The 21,677-nt window shown below is 39.7% G+C and overlaps 1 protein-coding gene and 1 long non-coding RNA gene across 10 annotated transcripts in view; one reads left to right on the top strand and one right to left on the bottom strand.

Moving 5' to 3' along the window:
• The window catches only part of LOC113218581, a 90,059-nt gene that overhangs the window by 52,591 nt on the left and 15,791 nt on the right, over nucleotides 1-21,677 (top strand). Inside the window, exons 1-4 of one of the 7 annotated variants that reach the window (XR_003306112.1) lie at nucleotides 17,263-18,124; nucleotides 19,472-20,176; nucleotides 20,225-20,386; nucleotides 20,991-21,244. This is a non-coding gene — a long non-coding RNA (uncharacterized LOC113218581). Of the gene's footprint in view, nucleotides 1-17,261; nucleotides 18,125-19,471; nucleotides 20,177-20,224; nucleotides 21,245-21,677 lie in introns of those variants that run through there. The other 6 variants (XR_003306111.1, XR_003306109.1, XR_003306107.1 and 3 more) reach the window with 6 other exon arrangements.
• The window catches only part of LOC408586 (probable nuclear hormone receptor HR3), a 112,733-nt gene that overhangs the window by 80,753 nt on the left and 10,303 nt on the right, over nucleotides 1-21,677 (bottom strand). Inside the window, exon 1 of one of the 3 annotated variants that reach the window (XM_026445274.1) lies at nucleotides 13,571-15,331. The exons of 1 other annotated variant lie outside the window; for it this stretch is intronic. In XM_026445274.1, the coding sequence (XP_026301059.1) occupies nucleotides 13,571-13,760 (190 nt within the window). In that variant the 5' untranslated portion in view covers nucleotides 13,761-15,331. Of the gene's footprint in view, nucleotides 1-13,570; nucleotides 15,332-21,677 lie in introns of those variants that run through there. One more of the 3 variants, XM_026445293.1, reaches the window with a different exon arrangement.

Below are 21,677 nucleotides of genomic sequence, written 5' to 3'. Positions count from 1 at the left end.
CGTGGGAATTGAAGTTGAATAGATTTGAATTATTGTGAGAATTTTTTTATTACGAGATTTGAATGGGGGACGGATTTTTCTACGCTTTAATGTATTCGCTGTTTCATCAGTGGAATATTTATATTTCTATCGATATACATATTCATAATACGCAACACATTGTAGCCTTAGTATTATCCATTATTCGTATTCATAATGATCAATGATATTTTACAAGAATTAAAAAAGAATTAAAATATATATTGAAAGAAACTTGAGACAAGTGCGTTTAAAAAAGGGAAAATTTGTGTATGAATACTATTTCCAGTTTTGAGAAATGTTGATCCCGAGTTCACGTGTTCAATTTTGTTCTCATTCGAACGAAAAAAAAGAAAAATCTATCTTCATAATATTTAATTCATTTTCGTTCGAACTGAAACGAAGAAAAAGAAGAAGAGGACGAAAAAATAGATACAAACAAACCGGTACGGTTTTTTAACGTCTCTTCGATTCGTGAACACTCGTTCCTTCTATTTTTTTTCTTTTTTTTTTTCATCTAACACGGAGACGAGATTCTTTTTTTTTTTTGCAGGCCTTATATGGCACGATCGCCGATTGCGTTGCGCAAACCTTTTAATACGGCGTGCTTGCATTTTATCGTTCCCCGATCTTTCTCTCAACGCGCGCGTTGCTTTTATATCCGCGGGCGACGCCTCGAGCGCGTGTAAACCATCAAACCGATGCTGCCAATTTAGCATAAGTTACAATTGACAACGTAATGTCTTTTGATTTGCGCGCGCTCGATTCGCTTCGTAACGCGGCTGCGCACTACCCGCCGTAAAATCGAAATTATGATTATTTGGATTTTCGCAAGATACGCGTCTCGGATCAATTTCATCCCATAATCGTTGATATTCTGTATGCCTATTATTCCAAATAATTGGAAATTAATCCAAATAACACGCCCTGACCCCGAATTTCGAGTTGAATATATTATATTCTCGGTTGAAGTAACACGAAATAATAAGATTGATTTTGGAAAAATTTGGAAATCGTTTGGATAACACGATGAAGAAGCGGTAAATTTTGAATTTTAATTCTTCTTTTCGTGAATAAAAAGGAACAGAAAAAAATTGGATAAACAAATAAGTAATCTTTTTCATTCCCCAGTTTCAATTTCCGAATACAAACAACCTCTTCGAAGATAGAAAGAGAGAGAGAGTTTGGTGGAACGCATTACACGCGACATTCCATCGATCCAAGAAAAATTAATTAAATTCGATCGAATATTTTTTTCTCAATGAATTCAACGTAATTTAAAATTTTTCTTCGAAGAAGTCAACCTCTTCGTGCTTGAAAACCGCGATGATGACGAATGAAATACTTCTTTTCAGATTAAAAGAAATAAAAAAAAAAAAATTTTCGAATTAATCCCTTAATGAATTTGGAATCCAAGTGGAATCGTTTGAATCGGGCACCGCAGAAAATAAGCGGTAATAATAATTTGAGAGATGTATTATTATGTAACAGTTTAATGATTCGCGAACTGTGCGAGCGCTCGCAAAGACCACCGGCTTCTCGAGCCGTGGAGGGGAAAATCATTGATACCGGCGCGAGGAGGAAAATTTATCCTCGTCCTCGAGCAACGTCCCCGAGGACAGTGAGAGTATGGCTCGCATTGGTTGCACGCGTGCGTGCGCTCGCATGCAATACGCGTCGTCGAACGCCAGTCGATGCGAAATTTCAAGTTTTCCTCTCCTTCTTCTTCGACTCCATTTATTGTTCTTTCTATTTTTGATCTTTTTTTCCCTCTATTTCTCTCTCTCTCTCTCTCTCTCGTTCTCCCGCGATGAAAATGGCTTTTCAGTCACGTTTCAAGAAAGATTTTGTCATTATGTGTTTTCTTGTTATCTGGCCATTTTCCTCTTCCTTTCTCGCCATGTGTAAAGCTGGACTTTACACTCGGATTTCGTAACCCGCCGCGCACACGTTTGCATCACGTATCTTTTTTTTATTTTTTTCTTTTTTCCTTTTTTTTCCTTTTATCGAAGCCGTTTTACAGGTAATCGACACTTCTTTTCAAGCTTTTTACGATGTTGTATCATTATATATATATATATATAGATGTATATATATATAGTGCACGGTTAATGCGTCCACGTGAATTTATTATTTATTTTCTATCTTACATAAATTCAATCCAAAGTTTCCCTTTTATTTCGCTATGTTTACATATTTTCGAAATGTAAAAAAAAATCGTAAATTCCGAATAAACCTCGGGTTCTGAATTTCTCTTCTAGGCCTCTCCTAGGAGTGAAGGAAAAGTGTACACCGAGTGTGCTCCGTTCCAAGTTAACGAAGACATTGTTACAACAACGCGACGACAGCCATCATTGTACGCATGTTCGGATTCCAAATAAATCCCGGGGATCGCAATCCTTCGCGTTTTGCTACTCAGTTCCAAGCGTTAGGAAAGTTACATAGTTGTGAAATAAATTCGTGACCGGACTGCCAGCTGGCTTCGATCACTTGTAACACCGCTGTTTATCCGCTCCCCTGAATTATACATTTTTATCCCGTCGTGCGGATAGGATGCAAAGTTCGTCGACGACACCGCCAACGGGGGGGGGCGGGGGGGAAACTTTAACGAGATGTATCGGTGCTATTTTCGTTGATTCCGTGAAAGTACTCACCGGAGAAAAGTGTTCTTGCGCTTGTGTGAAGAACACCTTCTTGGAAATCGGGGAGGACAAGGAAACTTACCTGAAAAATACGAAGAGAAAAAAAGATTAGAGATTACGTGTACGTACGATATTGAAAAAAAAAAAAAAAGATATTGGCAATTAGGCAAAATTAAATTTTGATTGGCTTTAATTGCAATTTTGCGTTTTTCAGGAGTTTGTTCGTTCATTGCAAGTTAACGAGCCAGCGAATCTTATTTTTTATTCCGACAATTGCAAATTGCACCTCTCCTGTTAGTCATTTATTATGATTATCAGCTTCTTATTATTCGACGGTAAGAAAAATTCCAACTTTTGAATTAGATGGGGAAAATAAATATATTCGAGGGAAACGTGATCAAGAAAATAAATTTTTTTAATTTTCAGATCGAAAGCTATGAAATCTTTTGCTCTTTTTATCGTCATCTGCTTAGAAATTCGATCGAACGAATTCATCAGGTATATTTTTGATATTGTTGCATCTTTCAATTTTACATAAAAGATTGTCAAGATAAAAATGTCCTGTATATTTTAAAAATAATCTTCTACGTTACATTTATTATATTATGTCGATATTTAATTTATATTTGTAATTTTCATTATTTAAATAATAACAGTTTATCAATTAAAACGGGATAACTTTAAAATTGGATCAAGCAATTTGAATTTTTTTAAGAAGTTAGAAGGATTAGTTTGAAAAATTTTCAAAAAAATTGCAACTGGTTAGAATCAGAAGAAAATAGTGAAGATTATTTTTTATAAGTTTTTTTATTTGAACCTGTTAGTTTTCAAATCGGTTCATGTACGAAATTAAAAATGTGTAAATTTATTACGAAAGTTCTGAAAAATAATTACAGCTCGTAGCAATGTTTCCGATTTCGACGAAATTTTCAACAAGCATATAACCGATATAAATCTACAAAATGTATTTTTTTTAATTTTCTTAGTTACAAATTCGAGCGAAAAAGTAATAAAAAAACAAACTTTACTATCTTCGCGATTCCGGCTACGAGTTCTTCAAAATCTTTTTGTACACGTTACGCAGTAAACTTTCTAACTTCTCGAAAAAAAGATTTTAAAAAAGTTTTAAAAAATCTCGTAAATTTAATCGAAAGACACAAAGACAATTACGATGAGATAAAATCATCATCAGGTTTCTAATTGTTAAAAAAAAAAAAACAATTCTCTAAAAATTTACCTCTTCTTTTCATAATTTTTAAACTTCACGAATCCCACGAAAAAAAAATATTCCAAAATCGTCCGATCCCTGATGGAGAGGGGCGGAGAAAGAAAGAGGAGGGAAGGAAGAAATCTTCTCGAGGTGACCGGGTTAATCCAAATCCAGGAAGAGGAGGAGCAGAAGGAGAGAAGGAAAAAAAAGAAGAACCCTAATCGCGGCAGATATTATTTGCATACCGCGGCGATCGTTCCCATCGAACGCGTACGTTTTCCCGTCGAAACGTTCCTTTCATTGCCGTTCCCGTTCGTGCGAAGAAAAGACTTGGTCGCACGTCGCGAACACAGCTTCGAGCTATTATTACGCGCTCATTTACAACCCCTCCCTCCCTCTCCCTCTCCCTCTCCCTCTCCCAGCCCCCTTGTTACCGCGGGCAAAGAACAAAACGGAAGCTCGGTCTTTTACAAGAAAGAGGCAGCGCGGGCCTCCACTCGTGGCGGAGGCCTCCGAGAGTGGCTTCCACGGTGCCGTGGAGCCGGCGTTCCCGTCTCGGTTGATGTGAAACGAAGTTTTTTAAAAGGCACCGTCATGCAACTATCAACGTGCATCGCCGAGGCCTTCTCGTTTCTTTGCCGTTTGTTCGCCTCTGTGGCCGAGAGGCCGTGCCACGGCTCCTAACGTAAGGAGCGATTGTTGTCGGCAATAGGCTGTCGCAATCGGAAGTTTCGTCTTGCAACCGTCGCTCGCCGTCGTTTCGCTTCGGTACGCCGCGAGAGCCAACACAATCCCGCTCCAACGATTCACCGGAATCGGCCACGGGGAGACCATCTCTCGATGAACATCTCGAGAGAGAGAGAGAGAGAGAAAGAGAGTTGTACACAGGATTTCCTACCGTTTCTTCCTTTTTTTTCTTTTTTTTTTTTTTTTTAGCGAGTGGGATGCTAGCAGGTCGATTGTTTGAGCAAGGTTCGTCGGGATAACTGGAGCACCGAGAATTTTACGTTTTTTTCTTTTTAATAACGGATCGATTTATAAGAGTGGATCCCGAGATATTTTGTATAAGTTTCTTTAAAAAGTTCTCTAAAAGGTTTTATCATCGCATTGTCTAATTTTATCTTCCTTTTTGGATGGATATCTTTTAAGTGATCCATGACGATTTGAATTATAATAATTTTGGAGATTTTTTCAATTTCATTTAGTTTTTGCGAAGTTTTTGAGAAAGAATAGACGCGTATCGAGGCGCGATTAGGATGAGAAAAGTAGGAGTATCGTTTGTGAAATTTCAAAATTCGAAAATTTGCATGAATGGAGACAGTTTCGATCGTATTATAACGATACAGAGGAGGAGAATATCGAGCAAACGAACTTTTTTGAGTCGGAGTTCTCGCAGGGTTCTTTGGTTTATTGAATAATCATCCGTCTAATCGATTGAGTGCACGGTAACCTGCGTCAGCTTTGAGCCGGAAAAATTTATCATTCAGGAAAATGGAATTGAAAAGAAGCTAAATGCGGACAATCCGTTACGCTTCTAATAAAAATCGTTAAACTCAAAATAGGCGTGCTCGATACGAGTTTAATCGGACTTTGCCCTGATTTATAAGCCAATGGAAAATAGGTCTCGGATCGTTAACCACTCGGGAGTCCTTGAGCGTATAAGGCGTTTTATACTCCGAGTAAACGATCGAGGGAAAGTCACAATAGTTAGTTTACGATATACCAAAGGCGTAACTATCTTCTAACCGCGTAACCGTACACATTACGCTTGTTCCAATGGGACATTGTCACCACTTTTTTTCGTGCCCTCTTAAATTTACATCCTACAACGCATCCCTAACGAATATTTAAATTAACTATCCATTATCGTATCTCAATTCGAAAAAAACTCATATCTACAAATTAAAAACGTTTCCGCAAACTCTTTATTAAATTTAAACCCTTTTCGAACTCTCTTTATCCTACTCCAATTTGTCAAAGAAATGCAGAGAAAAGGATTGCGTGAATCTCGTGAGCCCGCGAATTTCAAAAATCGTATTCGAATTACCGGGAATTCCCGTATCCGCCAATAGAACGTCGAGACGGGGCTGTTGACTACGGCGCCACTCGGACGAGACGCGGCTTAGTCGGTAAAGTTGAGCATCGGCGATAACTTGACGCGAGTTATCAACGCGCCCGGTCGATACAACGTGCCGTTCTCTCCGCACGCCGGTCGGCGTCACAAGATTGGCCCCGCGATGATGGCAGCGTTGGCAGCGTCATCTGACGTGGTATTCGGTAGCATGGCGCGCGGCCGGCCTTGCAAGGCTGCAGGCCATCGAACTCTTGGCCTACTGCCGCGCCACGTAATACGTGTATACGATGCGCGAGAACGAGGATAACCGGCATGCGAGAGGGAAAAAGGACGAACGATCCGGTGGGAGCGGTCTTCCAACTCTGAAAACCTGGGGAAGAGGGGTGAGCGAGGCCAGTGCCGTACGATCGAGGTGTCCGACCACTCGAGACACTCGACAGGTATATATCGCAGAATGGGGCGAGATTTCGTTTCGCGATTCGAAATTGAAAAATTCCAAAATTGTTGCAACGAATTGAAATATACATAGAAATTTCAAATAAAATTTAAATTAGTCTCCCATTCGAAGAAAGATACCTTTTGATTATTTTTGGTTAGGTTTAATAAAAAAATGACTCTTAATCGAATTACCGTATCATAATCAAATAATCAAATAATTCCATCAACCCTTAAAGGAAGATAGCTTCGAATTACAGCATCCTTCATCTCGCATCCCTTCTATATTTCTGTATTAAGCAAATACAACCCTCCAAATTACATCAGAGCAAATAAAACGATTAATCGGCAAGCATCGATAACCGAGTGGATATCGGTACCATAATGGCAGCGCACGAAACGCCCGGATGTGCCCTTTGCCGCTCGGTTATTCGGTACGTTTATTTTCAATATTCCTCCGTCATTCAACGGAATTTCTGTGTATGACGCGTATATATATATATAAAAAAGCTTTCAGCCGTTCCATAAACGAAGGGAATAAGAATGCTCGGAGGAGAAAGGGAGGAGGAAGTAGTGACGTCGTCACGAGGAATTTCATCATATAGCTAGAATGCAAGGTATCAGTCGGTTTTAAGCGCGCTACGGGAGGCCAAACCGTGCCACGGTCGTACTTGGAAGCGGGGCTTCCCTGTCGGACGCACTTTTACCCTACATAGCACTGTGTAAGCTCGTTAACGAGACGCAATCTCGTGCGCAAAAGGCTCGTAGTAGAAGGGAATTAAATTGGCGGGAGTGTGAATTGCGCACGCATCGGAAGAAACTCTTGTTCCATCGTCGTTCGATAAAACGTTTTATTTCTTACGCCAGAATGGATTTGAAAAATTCGACGTTATTTTTTTAAAAAATTTAAGTTTTCGAGCGTTTTTTAACGCGTTCTTTTCCGTGGCTCGTTGCCAACAAACATTTGTTGATACGTAAAAAGGGGACGAGTCATATTTTTCTTTGAAGTTCTCGAAAAAATTCAAATTAAACGTGATTAAACGGTTCTTGAAGGAGAGATACGTGTTACGAAGAAAAGGGAACCCTTTCAGAATGCATATCTCGATTGAATTGTAAACCGAATTGTAAACAGACACGACGATACACGAAAGTGCACTCTACCTCGTCGGAATTTCCTCTCCCCTCCTCCTTCCGTATCTTCCCATCCGTTTACGTCTATTTACCAAACTAGGGCCTAGAATCGCTTGACGTGCGCTACTTGCCCGCTCGTTTCACGTGTCCCGAAGGAAATGCGCACCAACCCTTGAAATAAAGTGGTGGCATAAATATGTTTTTCCAACTTGTTTCAAGCTTTATTGCTTTTCGTCCGATATCGAAGCTTAAATTTCAATCGGTTCAGAAAAAAGAGTAGATAAAAATAAATACACCACGAGAATATAATTCAAACTGTTTGATTGATCGACGAGAAATTTCAGGGATTATGAATAATATCATCACAGAATTAAACTGCACAGCGATTTTCATCATCCACCGCACTTTTTAATCGATTACTTCCCCAATTTTATATCCAGAGTATATCTTCGAAAATATTAATCGCATCGTTTCAACAAAGATAATTTATCCTTCGTAAAACGAGTGTACTTGATGGATCTGTGTGAAATTAATTGAAGAAAGGGGATTCGATTGGGAGGATTCGAACGAAAATCGTGTTATTAATTTTTATATTGTAACGTCGTGTATACAATAGATGTCAAGAAACGTCGATGAAGAATTCACATTCATACGTGTGGATAACGTAGGTTCGTTACGTGTGCGGATACAAGCAGTTAATGGCAAAGTGCCTGACCTCGTAACCCTCAGACCCTCAGCAGATGTACTTGTGTGATTAATACGATGGACACGTTGTTTCCAAGTCTCCCTTAAACCAGGGAATGTGCACCAGAAATAATGGATGCGCGATGTGATCGTAATGTAATCTCGAATCGACAACATCGATCAGTAATAACAATTTGCTTTTCTTCTATTTTAAAAAAATGTAAAACCTCTGTTCCATGAATATTTAATTCCTCGCCTCGTGACGTTGAATCACAACTCGTGACGCGATTCAATAAAATTCAATAAAGTAAATATTCTTAAATGGGAAAAATTTAATTTAGATTCGGGATATTTTAATTTTAATACCGCAAGTCGCAAAAATATTCGTGCGCCATGTAAGCGAATTTAACTAATAAATTGTTTTATTAAAAACGGACGATGATTGATAAATATTTTATACGAATATGTAAAATCATAATATATTGGTTATATATAAATCAATTTTATTAAACATTTTCCGGGAAAATTCTAAAGTTTTATTAGTATTATATTTGTTTCTTTTTTAAATATAATGCAAGATGAAGCAAAATATTAAAATTTAACGTTCTATTATTCCATTATAAAAAATGTTCCCAATTGAAATAATGTAAAACGTTTAAAATGGTAAAAATTTGAAGAATAAAAAATAAAATTGAATATAATTATATTTCGAATATATAAAAATTTTCATTAAAATTAAATTTTTCAAAATACGTGTAATTTCCTTTTGAAAACTGATTATATATATATATAAACAATATGTGCGTATAAAAAGGAATTAATCATTGCAAAAATTGAATAAATTAATTAATATAATATCTTAATTTGTTTCTATTATTCTATTATTCTATTGTTTCTATTATTTATAGAAATGACGCAAGATATTATTTTTGCGCATTCAAAAGGGATAATGAAAAGGAATTCGTTCCCTTTGGTATTTTATTTACACAGTATTTTCATCCCGCGAAAATTCTTTTCTGCGCGATAAAAATAAACGAATCTTTGTAAAATCCATCTTCGTCCCTCCATTTTGAAACAATCCGCGGGACTATTTATCGACTGAGCGTTAATCGCTCAGCTAAATTATACAAATTGATGTTAATTCGACCTTTGGAACCGCAGGGATTTTAATGCTTGAAAACAACAGAATCAAATATTCCCTTTCTTTTGGAATATTTAAAACATAGTGTGAAATGTATAAGTAATTATGTTGGTGTGAAATTTATTCACCATTGCGTACAACATGATTCATTTTTCAGTGCTAGCATAATTTTATCGAGAAACATTCTATCTATTTCAAGTTAAAAATCGAGTTTCCTAAGCATCATTTCAGAGATGACAATATTTAATAAATTTACACGATTGTACAATCATTTCACGTGCAATGAGCCATTAATATAGCTTTATATAATTAAATGTCGAATTGATATAAATTATTTAAAATATCTTTCGAATATGTTTCTCCCTAAACATAGACATTCCTAAAAACAGAATCCCTTACAGAAAAAGAAACGTACAAACTGGCCGATTATCATATATCAATATGCACGGAACACATGCGATAAATAGCAAAATTCCTGACCTCGTAACCCGTAGATCAGAGAGAAGATGGTGTTTGGCGATTTGAGCATGATGCATTATAGGTAGGCCAGCGATGTAGAAAGCAGCGCATAATAAAGATAAAGCTGTAGAAAAGACGGGAGAAACCTTAACCTACGTCAATCCAGGTGAAATGATTCACCTACCTGAAACGAAATCGCCTTTCTTACGTAACTAATCTGTGATAATTAAACGCGAGATTAATTTCACGAGAATTGATTATTATTAAATTAAACGATATTCGACGAACAAGCAACGAGATCGTTGATCCGTTTTACAGGGAACGAAAAATAAAACATTCCCGGAAAAGAAAAAAAAGAAAGAAGGAAACAACGGGTGAAAATAATTCCTCGTTCGAATTTGAGAAGAAAGAAAAAAAAAATAGTATTTTTCACGGAAACGCCTCCGGAAAAATATTATATACCCTGGAAAAAATTGTTCCCTCCGTTGTTTTCCTTCAAAAAGGAATGGAAAAAAAAGAAAGAAAGAAAGAAAGAAAGAAATACATATATCACGGAGGAACGATAAAAGAAGAAAATAATTAAAACTGGGAAAAAATTGATATTACGTGTATGACTCGAATCCTCGAAAGCCGTAACGAATGGCGGACAAGGATGGAATGCGCGCTTGTAAAAATCAACGAGCGGTAGGTCGTTAATACAACGGTACAAACCACTAACAAGGCTTGCTCGCGTGGATTCGGCGTTGAGCAAATATTACGAGCGATACGCCCCTGTACGCCCATGAATGGTTAACGAACGAGCGAATATTACGACAAATATTGGCTCGTAAAGTTTCTCATGATACCGGACACGGAGTACCGCGAACCGTCTGGCCTCCTAACCTCTAGACCCGACGTGCGAGAAACGTGCAAGAGTGGCCGGGAGATGAGCGCCCTCGCGCCAACAACTGCGCGCTCCAAGCCTTCCTTTTTCCGTTACGCGTAATACGCGTGCATGACGACAAGCTGTTAGTCGGTGGAAGGCGATTAAAACGGCGCTTTTAACGCGCGAAAGCTTGAATGCACTCGGCTCGGATAATATCGTAATAACAAGCGGCTGAAGAATCGGTTAACTGTGGTTCTAGCGCCCATCGCCGCCAACCGGTTCCATTATCTTCCCGAGCCCGGGCTTCGATGTGTGAGCCGTGGAAAGAGCGGTGTATTACGATAACACCAGGACCGTCAAAGCGCTACCAGAGAGTACTGTTAAGTAATATTTCGTGTCAGCGATCGGGTTGACTGGCGGATAAACAATGGCTGATTATATTTATTAAATCCCGTGGATTTAAGATTTGAGAGAATATGTTCGTCCATTTTTTAGAGTATAGAATACTTTTCTAACTTATCCCCTTTTAAATAAATATAATAGCGCTTTAAAAAATACTTGAATCCTTCTTCGAAGCTTGAGAAATTCATTGATTTGGATTAAAAAAAGAAGTTTCCGAAAACGGAAATTTATTCTCCCTCGATTCACCGTTGCCCGATGCAAACGCAAAGCGTAAAAACCGAGGCACGCATCGGCCGCGATACTACGCGATACAACGGCGGTTACCCACAACCCGTAATAATGAATCAAGCGCTAATGTAAACGGAACTGGCCGGTTCGCGGGATAAGAAGTCGGTACGCGTGCACGGTATATATACAACGTATCGCAAGAAGAAACAGTGAACACGGTGAACCCTCGCATAAATCCATCTCGCATCCTCCTCGCCTGTACGCGGCTTGGGGATCGCAATTTTTCCACGGTTCGACGAATTCGCGGCGCAGACCGTTTCCCTTCCAGCCGAGCGCGCCGCGTGCTTCAAAGAGAACGGTGAGACAGCACGTGGTGGGTATACTCGCGGATCAACCGAGGTAACGGTGTCCGGTAACCGCGTCAGAGCCGGTGCTAGCGGTACTCGAAAGCGTTCCGTTACTCGACCGACAGATCCGCTAACGCGACTCTCGCGCTCTCTCCCTCCCTCCTCCGTGCACCGCTCCTCCTTCTTCCCCTTTCTCTGTACCTCTACCCGCCGTGGGATGAGAAGCGTGCACGAAAAGCGGCGGCATATCGGCCCTCTCGGTGTGTACAAACTCGCGGCGAGTAATGGCCCTTCATTACGCCAACGACGCGAACAACCGTCCTCTACCCTTCTCGTCTCGCTTTGATTTATATACGCATAAGTATTTATACTTGTGGATCGATTTCGGCTCGTTTCGATTCAGAATAACAGCAGATTCGTGTCGTTTTTTCTTTTTTATTCGTCGAAAGAGAAGATCTCTGTGAAATAATCGTTAGGAAGAATTAAAGGGTAATTGATTAGAGAGAAATGTTTCTCGTTTTCGAAATTTGAAGGAGTTTGATTTATGGTAAGTAGTTGGTTGATGGTGGATATCTGGTCGGTTTCGTAGATTGCATTAAAATATAAAGAATTGAGTAAGTTGTATTCCTATCTACTTAATTATAAATTTAATAAAAGATTCGCTATCATTTAGAGAGAAACATTTTGATTATGTTAATTTTGTTATAAAAATATAATAAGTTAATCGTTCTTTTTAATAAGCATAATTATCCTCTAAATTAATAATTAATATTTATGAACATACATACATACGTACGTATATGATAATGAATATTATATTAATTTATATAATTTAATGTATTTTTAGCCAATTAATTTAAATTTGATTACTTATTATGCTACCAGTTAAGAGTAGTATCTCTCACACATCTTTCCAAACTATCTTTTTCTTTTCTTTTTATTTATTTCAACAACGTGAATATCTCGCAGTGCACGTTTGTATCGTTTCTTCAATTTAAAAATGATTCAGCAACAAAAATCTATCTATCCATTGGTTAAAGAACACCTTGATGATCGTGTAATTTCCGAGCATAATTAATTGCGAATTTGCGAAATTGAATTTCTTCCATTTGAAATTTTATGTAACCTGATCGAGAAACTGCCTCAACCCACCCCCTTCCCCCCAGTCGAATCAATTACTCCGCGATCATTCGACCAGATCGGAATTAATTTCGTTAATTAAAACGTGACGCGATATCGCAGGAATTCCCTGGGAAACATTACGCATCCGACATTGATCCGTTTCAGCTGGCTGTGCGCCACGTAATGGTCCCTCGATACAGATATCGTTGTGTCGAGAGTAGTCCCAAACTTTCGCTTATACATCATAATAAGTGTTTAATACCATTAAAATACGATGTTGACGCTTGCGATAACGGGGAAGAGAGAAACTTCTTTCGAACTTTTTTCTCTTTTCCTTTATGATCCGACAACTAACAGTTTTTTTTTTTTTTTTTCAATATCAAAGTAGTTTCACAGAGAGAAATTCAACTCAGATGAGCAATAAAGTCGCATCTGTATGAAAAAAGAAGATATGGACCAAGGTCAAGTATCAAGTTGAGATAAATCAGAGATGAGGTATGATCTTTTTTGACTCGCTGCGTTCGTTAAATTTGCCAAAAATCGCCAATATTATTCCCTTCTTTTAATGTACGAATTCTAGAAGAATGAGCATTTGTTGTCACCATATTCCATTTTTTATTATCCGATTAAAAAAATAACGGGTCGTCGATCGGTATAATACTCGTTTTCCACGACGTAATTGAAAATGCATAGCAAAACAAGAGAGACAGAGAGAAAGAATAATAATAAAAACGAGCATTACATCGATAATCGAGAAGAAGAGCGAATCTAATTATTAGGGATGTCGATATAATCTTAAATATAATCCCTACCGGATGATCTCGAACGTTTCCTATTCGTACCTGTGCCCGTGATCGGTGGAGACGCCAACTGCGAGCTGCTTATATCCGGCGGTTGTTGATTCTGTTGCGTTTGTTGCTGTTGTTGCGACTGTTGCTGCTGTTGCTGCGGGCTATTCGCGGCCACCTGCACGGTACCCGGGCTCGCCGCGCTTTCCGCCATTTTTTTTTCCCCTCTCTCTATCCCTTTCCAATTTCACGGTACCCTGTGTCTCTTTTTTCTCCTTCTCTTTTTTCCTTCTCTTTTCAAATCGCCATGAACCGCGACATTTTCTCTCACCGCTCGGGGAAACGAAAAACGCGATTCGATCGTCACACGGTTTCCGCGACGAGGCGAGTAGAGATATCGGATCGGACACGTTTTTCGGATATCGTTCCGCAGAGAAGAAAAAAAATTTGTTGTCCCTGCGCACTCTTTCAACGAATTATTTTTCACGCCGTTCGATCACAGAACTGTTCTCTCTTCTTTCCTTTTTTTTCTCTTCTTCTTCTTTCTTTTTCTATTTCTCATATATCTCGAGATGTAATATTTCCCGTTTTACACGCGAAATGTCTTTTATTATCGTTATCCTCTTCGTGGATAGAACGCTCGACCTTGGCTCGCTTCTTATTCCTTCCTTCGCTTTTGATTCCTTCTTACGATACTTTATTGCTGATGACTTTCCCTCTCTCTCTCTCTCTCTCTCTCTTATCGCGCCACCCCACACGTTTTACGATCAGGCTATTGTCAACGGCCTGAACCAGCACGTCGCGCTCTTACAAAGAGAAAATTCCCCGAAGGTTGCCACGTAATTCCGTTTCACGTCGGTGGACGTTGGCACGGCTTCGAATCGCGATCCGGATGCCATCTCTTCCGCGAACGAGATTAAAGATGCACTGTCAAGGGCCGCCAACTCCGTGTGTGCATCCGATCGATCGTGATGTCGACCCGGTAAAAGTTGGACGATTAGGTTGGTTGAGATCGGATCAGTGGCGAATCCGTTGCCGTTGCATCGGGGATGCAAGGCGTGGAGAGACCATCGTCGATCGATTTTTCGTATCTCTTCGAGTTGTAGGTCGAGACACGATAATCTTTGGATAAAAATTTCGATCGTTAATTAATGATTTTCCTCGGATCTCGAGACACGGATGTTTTGATAAAAATTTCGAATGGAAGAGTTTCTTTCTTCTTCTTCGTCGAATGTATATATATATATTTTTTCGATCACTGTTTTTCGAGTCTTGTCCCCTTTTGAAAACGAAAAGGAACGGGATGAAAATATAGGACACGCCCAAGCGAAAAACGGCGAGAAATGAGGGAAGCTTACGAGGTAACGATGTATATGTTTCTTCGTCGATCAGTCGAGAGTGGAGAAATAATCTCGAGGCACTGTTTATCGTATCGATCGCGGTAGCGTAGTTGTCGACCTTCGTTACTTTCCGATGAGGAAGAGTTCAGACCGTTTCACGATCTCTTTCGCGATAAGAGGGGAGGGAGAAAGAAAGTGGAAATAATTGGGTTATGAGATAAAAATTTGCGAAGAGAAGAACGAGGATTGCAGTAACGATTTCACGTACGAAATAATATCGCGTGTCGATATAATCAATTAGATAATCAGTCGAGAAAGGCATAAAATTTTTAGGCACTCTTCACCCTTGTATCATCATCGATACCCTCAATCAATAAAATTTTGCTTAATCGAAACTATAGGAGAAATAAGAAAAAGATTGATACACGTGTATATATATAAAATACAGCTTGCTATTGTTACATATAATAAGAAAAAGGAATGTAAAAAATAAAATTTCCAGAGGAAAACAGAATTGAAAAGGGGGTAGAGAGAGAGTCTCTCGATGAAATAATTACGATATAGATCAGTCAGAAGTACCGAATTGAAAATATTATACTTTTAGGCACTCGTTTGTCGCTTTATATACGCGTTTAGTATTTATATTATATATATATATGTGAATGTACGTATATATAATATCGACCCTCTCGAACGTTACCCCTGTCCAGGGGGTAAGACACGAAATGGAATTACGAATTGGCCGACGCGGCACGCCAACAAACGCAGGGCGGTAGAAAAGCTGAAGCGAGGGTGGCGTGGAAAGAAAAACGGGCGGGGAGGAGTGGAGCGACGAGTCGATAGGTCAGTGGGTCTCGTTCAAAGAACGACTCTCTTCGATTCACCCGCGCTCGTTCGTACGCGCAGCCACGTCGCCCTCCTGCCTTCTAATACCGCTTCCTCCACCTCGGTCGGTGTCCTCCAACCACGATTTCGACTCGAAATTGGTTACACGGAGGAAATACAAGAGTAAGGAAGGGAAATGAGAGGAAAAAAAAAAAAAAGAAAAAAAAAAAGAAGGAAACAGAGGAGGAAAATGGGGAAGAAAAATGCGCGGTGGCGAGGTGGTGGGAGAGGTGGGGCACTCAGTCGATAGGTCAGTAGGTCTCGTTCAGAGAACTGTTCTTCGAGGGAGTTTCATCCAGTTCGCACTTTCAGTTTCAATGTCTCTGCCCCGTTAATCTGGATACACTAATTATCGACCCATACGAACGAGTCTGTAGGTCAGTTTCTTTTTCTTTCTTTTTTTAGTCTCGTTTAAAACGTATTATATATGCGTCACTGGAGAAAGGGATATATATATATATATGTATATATATTTATATATACACGTACATATACATGTATATACAAGACACAATTGACACACAAGTTTTTTAGAAATAGAAGAAGAAACGAAAAACGGAAAAGGAAAACACTTTGCACGAACGATTGATCGGAAACTGGTTATTCCGTGTTATCGATGGCTGGTCGATCGATTTGCCGAGGGTTCCGTTTGTTGGCAATTGTTTGTATGTATACAACATTTGATGACGGATCGTTGGACAGATTGGAGAGATGACAGATCGAACTGTTCGAGGTGGGTGATCCAAATCTCGGGGAACGAGGTTGCACGCGTTTATGCGCGACCTTCGCCACGACTAATTCGGTAGCTACGGTCTTCGGTCGATATTCCGTTAACAACCAGCCTCGTCGTCGTTCAACACGACGTCGTGCAACGCAGCGAAACAATTCGATACCCGCGTTTCCCGTTCCTTCACATTTCGCCTCGTCCCGATTGTCCACCCTTCTATCGGTTTCCTTCATCGGACACACTCGCGAAACGAATTATCCTCACGTTTCCTAAACGCTTCGAATCACGTTTCTTTTTCCACAATATCACGTTTTCAGTTTCAACCGTGTCTTTGGGGAGGAAAAAAAAAAAAAGAAAGAAACGCTGACACGAAATAAGATCCCTGTTGTTGGAAATTCGAAATGAGAGTTCAATCGTCGAGCAAGCTTAGCTTTCCCCTCGAATATTTGCACGAGTGATCACTGGTTATTAAAATTATCATAATCGTACGTTCGAGTAATATTCCCTCGATCCATCACTCGTCCAATCATTCCTTGTCCGGATCCGAGCATCGAGATTGGCGATCAAGTCCGAAAATTCCCATGATTTTTCAAGTCGTGTCGAGATAATCGAAGATAATCGCTCCAGGATTAGAGATTTTGGCCGGGGATCGGGATCGGATGATGTTGGAAACAGAGTCGAGCCGCCACCAGGATCTCTCTCCGCTCAACTTGGCCTCGTGGGCTTTACGTCATTGTCGTCTCCGTCATCCTGGAACGCTCGTTGATACGTTGATCGTTCGCCCCTTCGATTCCGGCAGAAATAACACACCACGATAACCACGGAAACAACACACTTGCGAGAACCCGCGTCGCGGCAAGTTCGCGCGTCGATAGTGTCACGGACGAGGATTCGACCCTCGATTCCCTCGAAAATAAGCTCGTGCTTGTGCCGTTTCGGAGCCGAACGTCTCGTTTCGGCTATGCACTTCACGGGGAACCAGTGAAGGCTCGAGCTTAAAGCGACCGTCAGCAGATGGCGGCCAGTGTTGAGCCACCGTTTACTACCACCACCACCACCACCCCGCCCGGGTAACACTGATCCACGCACAGTTTTCCCTCGTAGCTGATGATCGTGCCCTCTCGTCAACATACCCTGGACAACGGAGACGATCGGTCACTGGCTGGACAACACCGTTCCCTGTCACGCGCCCCGTTCCTCTTTCGCTCCGACGATCGATTTTATGGGATCACATCGCGGTGGATGGAAATTACCCGAAATATATATCGAAATGTTCTATCCCCCGAGGCCAGTGGAAGAGGTTGAGTTTCATTGGTTCAACGCGATTCAGGGATGATACGCGCACGCGCCACCACTGCGCGCTCTGGCTGGTATATTCGGTTCGATCCGTTACCAGCCTGTATTCCTCCTCGGTCGGGATAGACCGTTCCAACGAGCAGATAGGGTTATATTATTAATCGTTGTATATTTCATTCTCAATCGTTCATGGTTAATTTTCGTCGAATCTTTTACGTATTTCGAGTGGGAAAAATAATATTCTCGTAATTGTATGGGGATGAGACGGAAGATCGAGAGGAAAAGATGAGAAGGAAAGGATTGTGGAAGGAAGAATCGTGTCCCTTTAAGGTGAGGTTGATTATACGATGATATATATATATATATTTTTTTCTCTCTCTCTTTTTTCGATTTCGAACTCAGCTCGATATTTTTGACACTTTGACAGAAATTCTATTTTCGAATCGTAGACGAAAATTTTTGAGAATTGAAATAAACAATTCAACTTCCAATGAAATTATCAAGCAGGGTCAATTAATTATTAACAATTACTTAATTTATTCCGTAGAAGTTACACTATTAATAAACATGATCTTTCTTATCTTTCTTCGTCAAACTATAACATATAAGTCGTTGCATTCAATTTAATAATCTTTCCACAAAATGTTATTAATTTAAAGGAACTCGATTAATAATTTAAAAATAAAAGAATTAATTAGCATATAGATTGGTTAGTTATATTTTAACGTGTTCTCGACGTGCTTGGCTTAAATTTACATAGCGTAAACAGCTCGTTATATTATAGCGGCAAAGAGACAAAATAATCCTGTTTGTGTCATTTCGTTCCCAAATAATATCTTCATTCCCGATGAAACTCAACCGAAACAATTTCGAATCGAACGGGCCTCCCCTCCCTTCCTTTCGAAACAGGGATACATGTTATATACATATATATATATAATTATTTGCACGTAAACGCGCGTGCAACGACACTCGTGTTCCGTGTTTCATCGTCTCTCCGTGCCATTGAATTTATCGCTACCGTTATACACCTTTCGACTGGATCCCCGCCTCTCGCCGCCCGTGTCCGTTTGAGTTAAAGCGCCGCTCGCCAATACACAAGGCAGGCCCTAACCGTCTCCGAACACTCTCCTCCTCGCTCTCCTCGGGGCCCGACACGAGCCGCTGCATTTTCAGAACGGTACTCCTAACTGTATCTTACATACGTATATACAACGCGTATATATACGTGTATACGTCTGTTGATGCTCACCTGTCGGTATCGGGCACCCGCGCATACCGATCGGGGAAACAAGGGAAAACGAACCGCCTCGTTGACCCCGCCGATGATCGAGCGATGATGGCAAGGAGGTGGAGGCGCGCTCCACTCGAGGTCGAGGGAACCGAGGGAAACTTTAATTCACACACAATCGTTGGATTGGATTGCGTAGCGATCGAAACGTGAAACCGTTGATCGGATGAGACGATCGAATCGGGTATCCTGTATGTACGTATCGTGAACATATATAGTCGCAATTTTAATTATTAATGATGAAACTTTTCATCTCGTGTTTTTCTTAAAAAAATTTTCGATATTATTTTTGGAAAGTAGGGGATACGTGAATCGATCATTTTCACACCCCCTTGTGAGTGGAAATAACTCGGGAGGAGGAATCGTTGATACGTTTGATCTTTCAGGTACCTTTCGGGTGAACGAAAATTTGGGAAATTTATAGAATTTGTCGAAGAGAGGGGAGAAGTTTGATATTCACGAGAGGACTAAGATAAACTCCACTTTTCTACCTACTCACTATAAGCTACGTTATACGTTCCAGTTAAAGCGAATTCAATTTTCCAACGCCTGGCTCCAAGGAAGGGATTTAAACTGTATCCAGCCGATAAATACACAACCATACGTGCGAGGTACGTGCTTCGAGGCATCCTTTTGCGAATCCTTTGTCCGCCCAAGATTTTCTCATTAGCAGCCCGGCTACTAATTTATTCGTACACGAGGAGCAATCACGGAGGAGGAAACGGTTAGTCATCGTTCAACGATCCCCTCCCCCTCTCTCTCTCTCTCGTTTGAATGGGACGAGACGAGTCAGCATCGAGTAGCAAGAGTATCGAGAACGTTGCATACAATTAAGGAACAATCACACAGGCATGCATTGAAATAACGATCGAAGATCGAGGGAGAGAATCGGGATTTGAACCGTTAATCGTTTTTAGTGTACCGCTTCAACGAGCCGCACGAAGCGAAACACGGATCGAGGGGGAGGGAAGGAGTAAGGAATAAGGCGGGAGAAAGAGAGAGAGAGAGAGAGAGAGAAGGGAGGGAGAAGAGGAATTCTTGGCTGGTTCGAGTCGAACAACGTGTAGCGGATCTTCCACGCAGGTATACAAGTAAGTACGTACGTGCGGGTCGCGTGTAGGGATACTCACGTAATGTAGGCCCGTTCCAGGAGATACCGTAAGACCTTGCTGTTACGTCACTAGAAGCCACGTGATTAGGAGAAAAAGGATACCGGCGAGAAGGGAGACGAGAAAACGGAAACTCTGCCCTCGGGCTGAAGAACACGCTTCGTGCCGCTCCGTTCTTCGAAATTTGTAAATGTATAATTTCTTTCTTAATCTTTCTTTTTTCTTTCCTCTTCAGTTTCTTATTTTTGTTACGTAAATTTGAAATTTGAAATTAGATTCATTTTTTATCTTTCGAGAGTGTTTAACTTTCTAAATTTAGAAATTCGAAGATGCTTGATATTCTCTTAATCCTTTTTCTTTTCTTTTTATTTTCGAATTTTAATCTTTGAGGTTTAATTGAAGTTAAAAAATTCGAAAATGAAACGTTAGATTATTTTCCCTTTTCCCATTGTTGAATTGCTTTATATTTTTGGAATTGAAGGATACTATATTTGAAGATGCAATGTTTATTTAGCTTTTTTTGAATACTATTCTGTTTTCGAAATTTGATTGAATTGCAAAAATTTATAAATGCAACGCTCCTTTAATCTTTCCCCCTTTCGTTAATTTTTTTTCCTCTTTTAATCAATCCTTCCCTTTCCTAAATTTCAAAACAGTTGAAACAGTTTGGAAAAATATAATTTTAAAATTCTCCTTTTAAGCTGAAAATTTGTTTAGCGTCAATTTAAGTGGAGTTGGAGCTTTTTTAATATAAAATAATTGCAATTAACGGAACAGTGGTTCCAACCATTTTCAGAATCAGGGCACAAGGGTCGAAAATGATTATCCAGCTGTTCCATGCTGAAACGTTTCTAAAATAAGAGACGCATGTGTGAAGTTATAATTACGTGTCTGTAGAGGTTACCAGTAAATTTAGATGTGCAAAGTGGGCTAAACGATCTCAAGTTGAGCTCTACGTTTAAATAAATCTATCTGTATAAATTGTAACGATATTCATATATCAATTTTACGAACAATTTTCATTTGAATAAAATATTCTGTTACAGCCTTCTTCGATATATTCCGTACATCCTTTTCCAAAACACGGTTAAATCCTTTGTTTATTTTCATTTTATTCCTATAAAAATGTTAATTATCTGAATTAGAAAAAAAAAGATTTATTAGATCATATAAACACGTATTCTTCCTTTGTCAGATTAGAATCAACTACACGTGAATGGAAAAATAAACATTTCAATCAAATTATATATCGGAGATAAGACATCGGTGCTTGCTTATTATCAAAACCAACGAATGTTATCGATACTTGTCTCTCTGCTGCCAACTTTGAAAAATTTTATTATTATACTCGTTTTCTCGAACAAACGTACGAATTTCGTATATCTCTTGCTCGAGGCAAAACCGACTGCGAAACTTCCCCCGAAACGAGAAACCGTTCCTTTCGACGAAACCATCAAACGAAATGCGTCACACGCGCACAATT

The sequence above is a fragment of the Apis mellifera genome, linkage group LG1, assembly GCF_003254395.2.
Source record: "Apis mellifera strain DH4 linkage group LG1, Amel_HAv3.1, whole genome shotgun sequence".
Lineage (NCBI taxonomy): Eukaryota > Metazoa > Arthropoda > Insecta > Hymenoptera > Apidae > Apis > Apis mellifera.
Note: the sequence above shows the minus strand (reverse complement) of the source record. Positions and strands in the feature narration are given on the sequence as shown.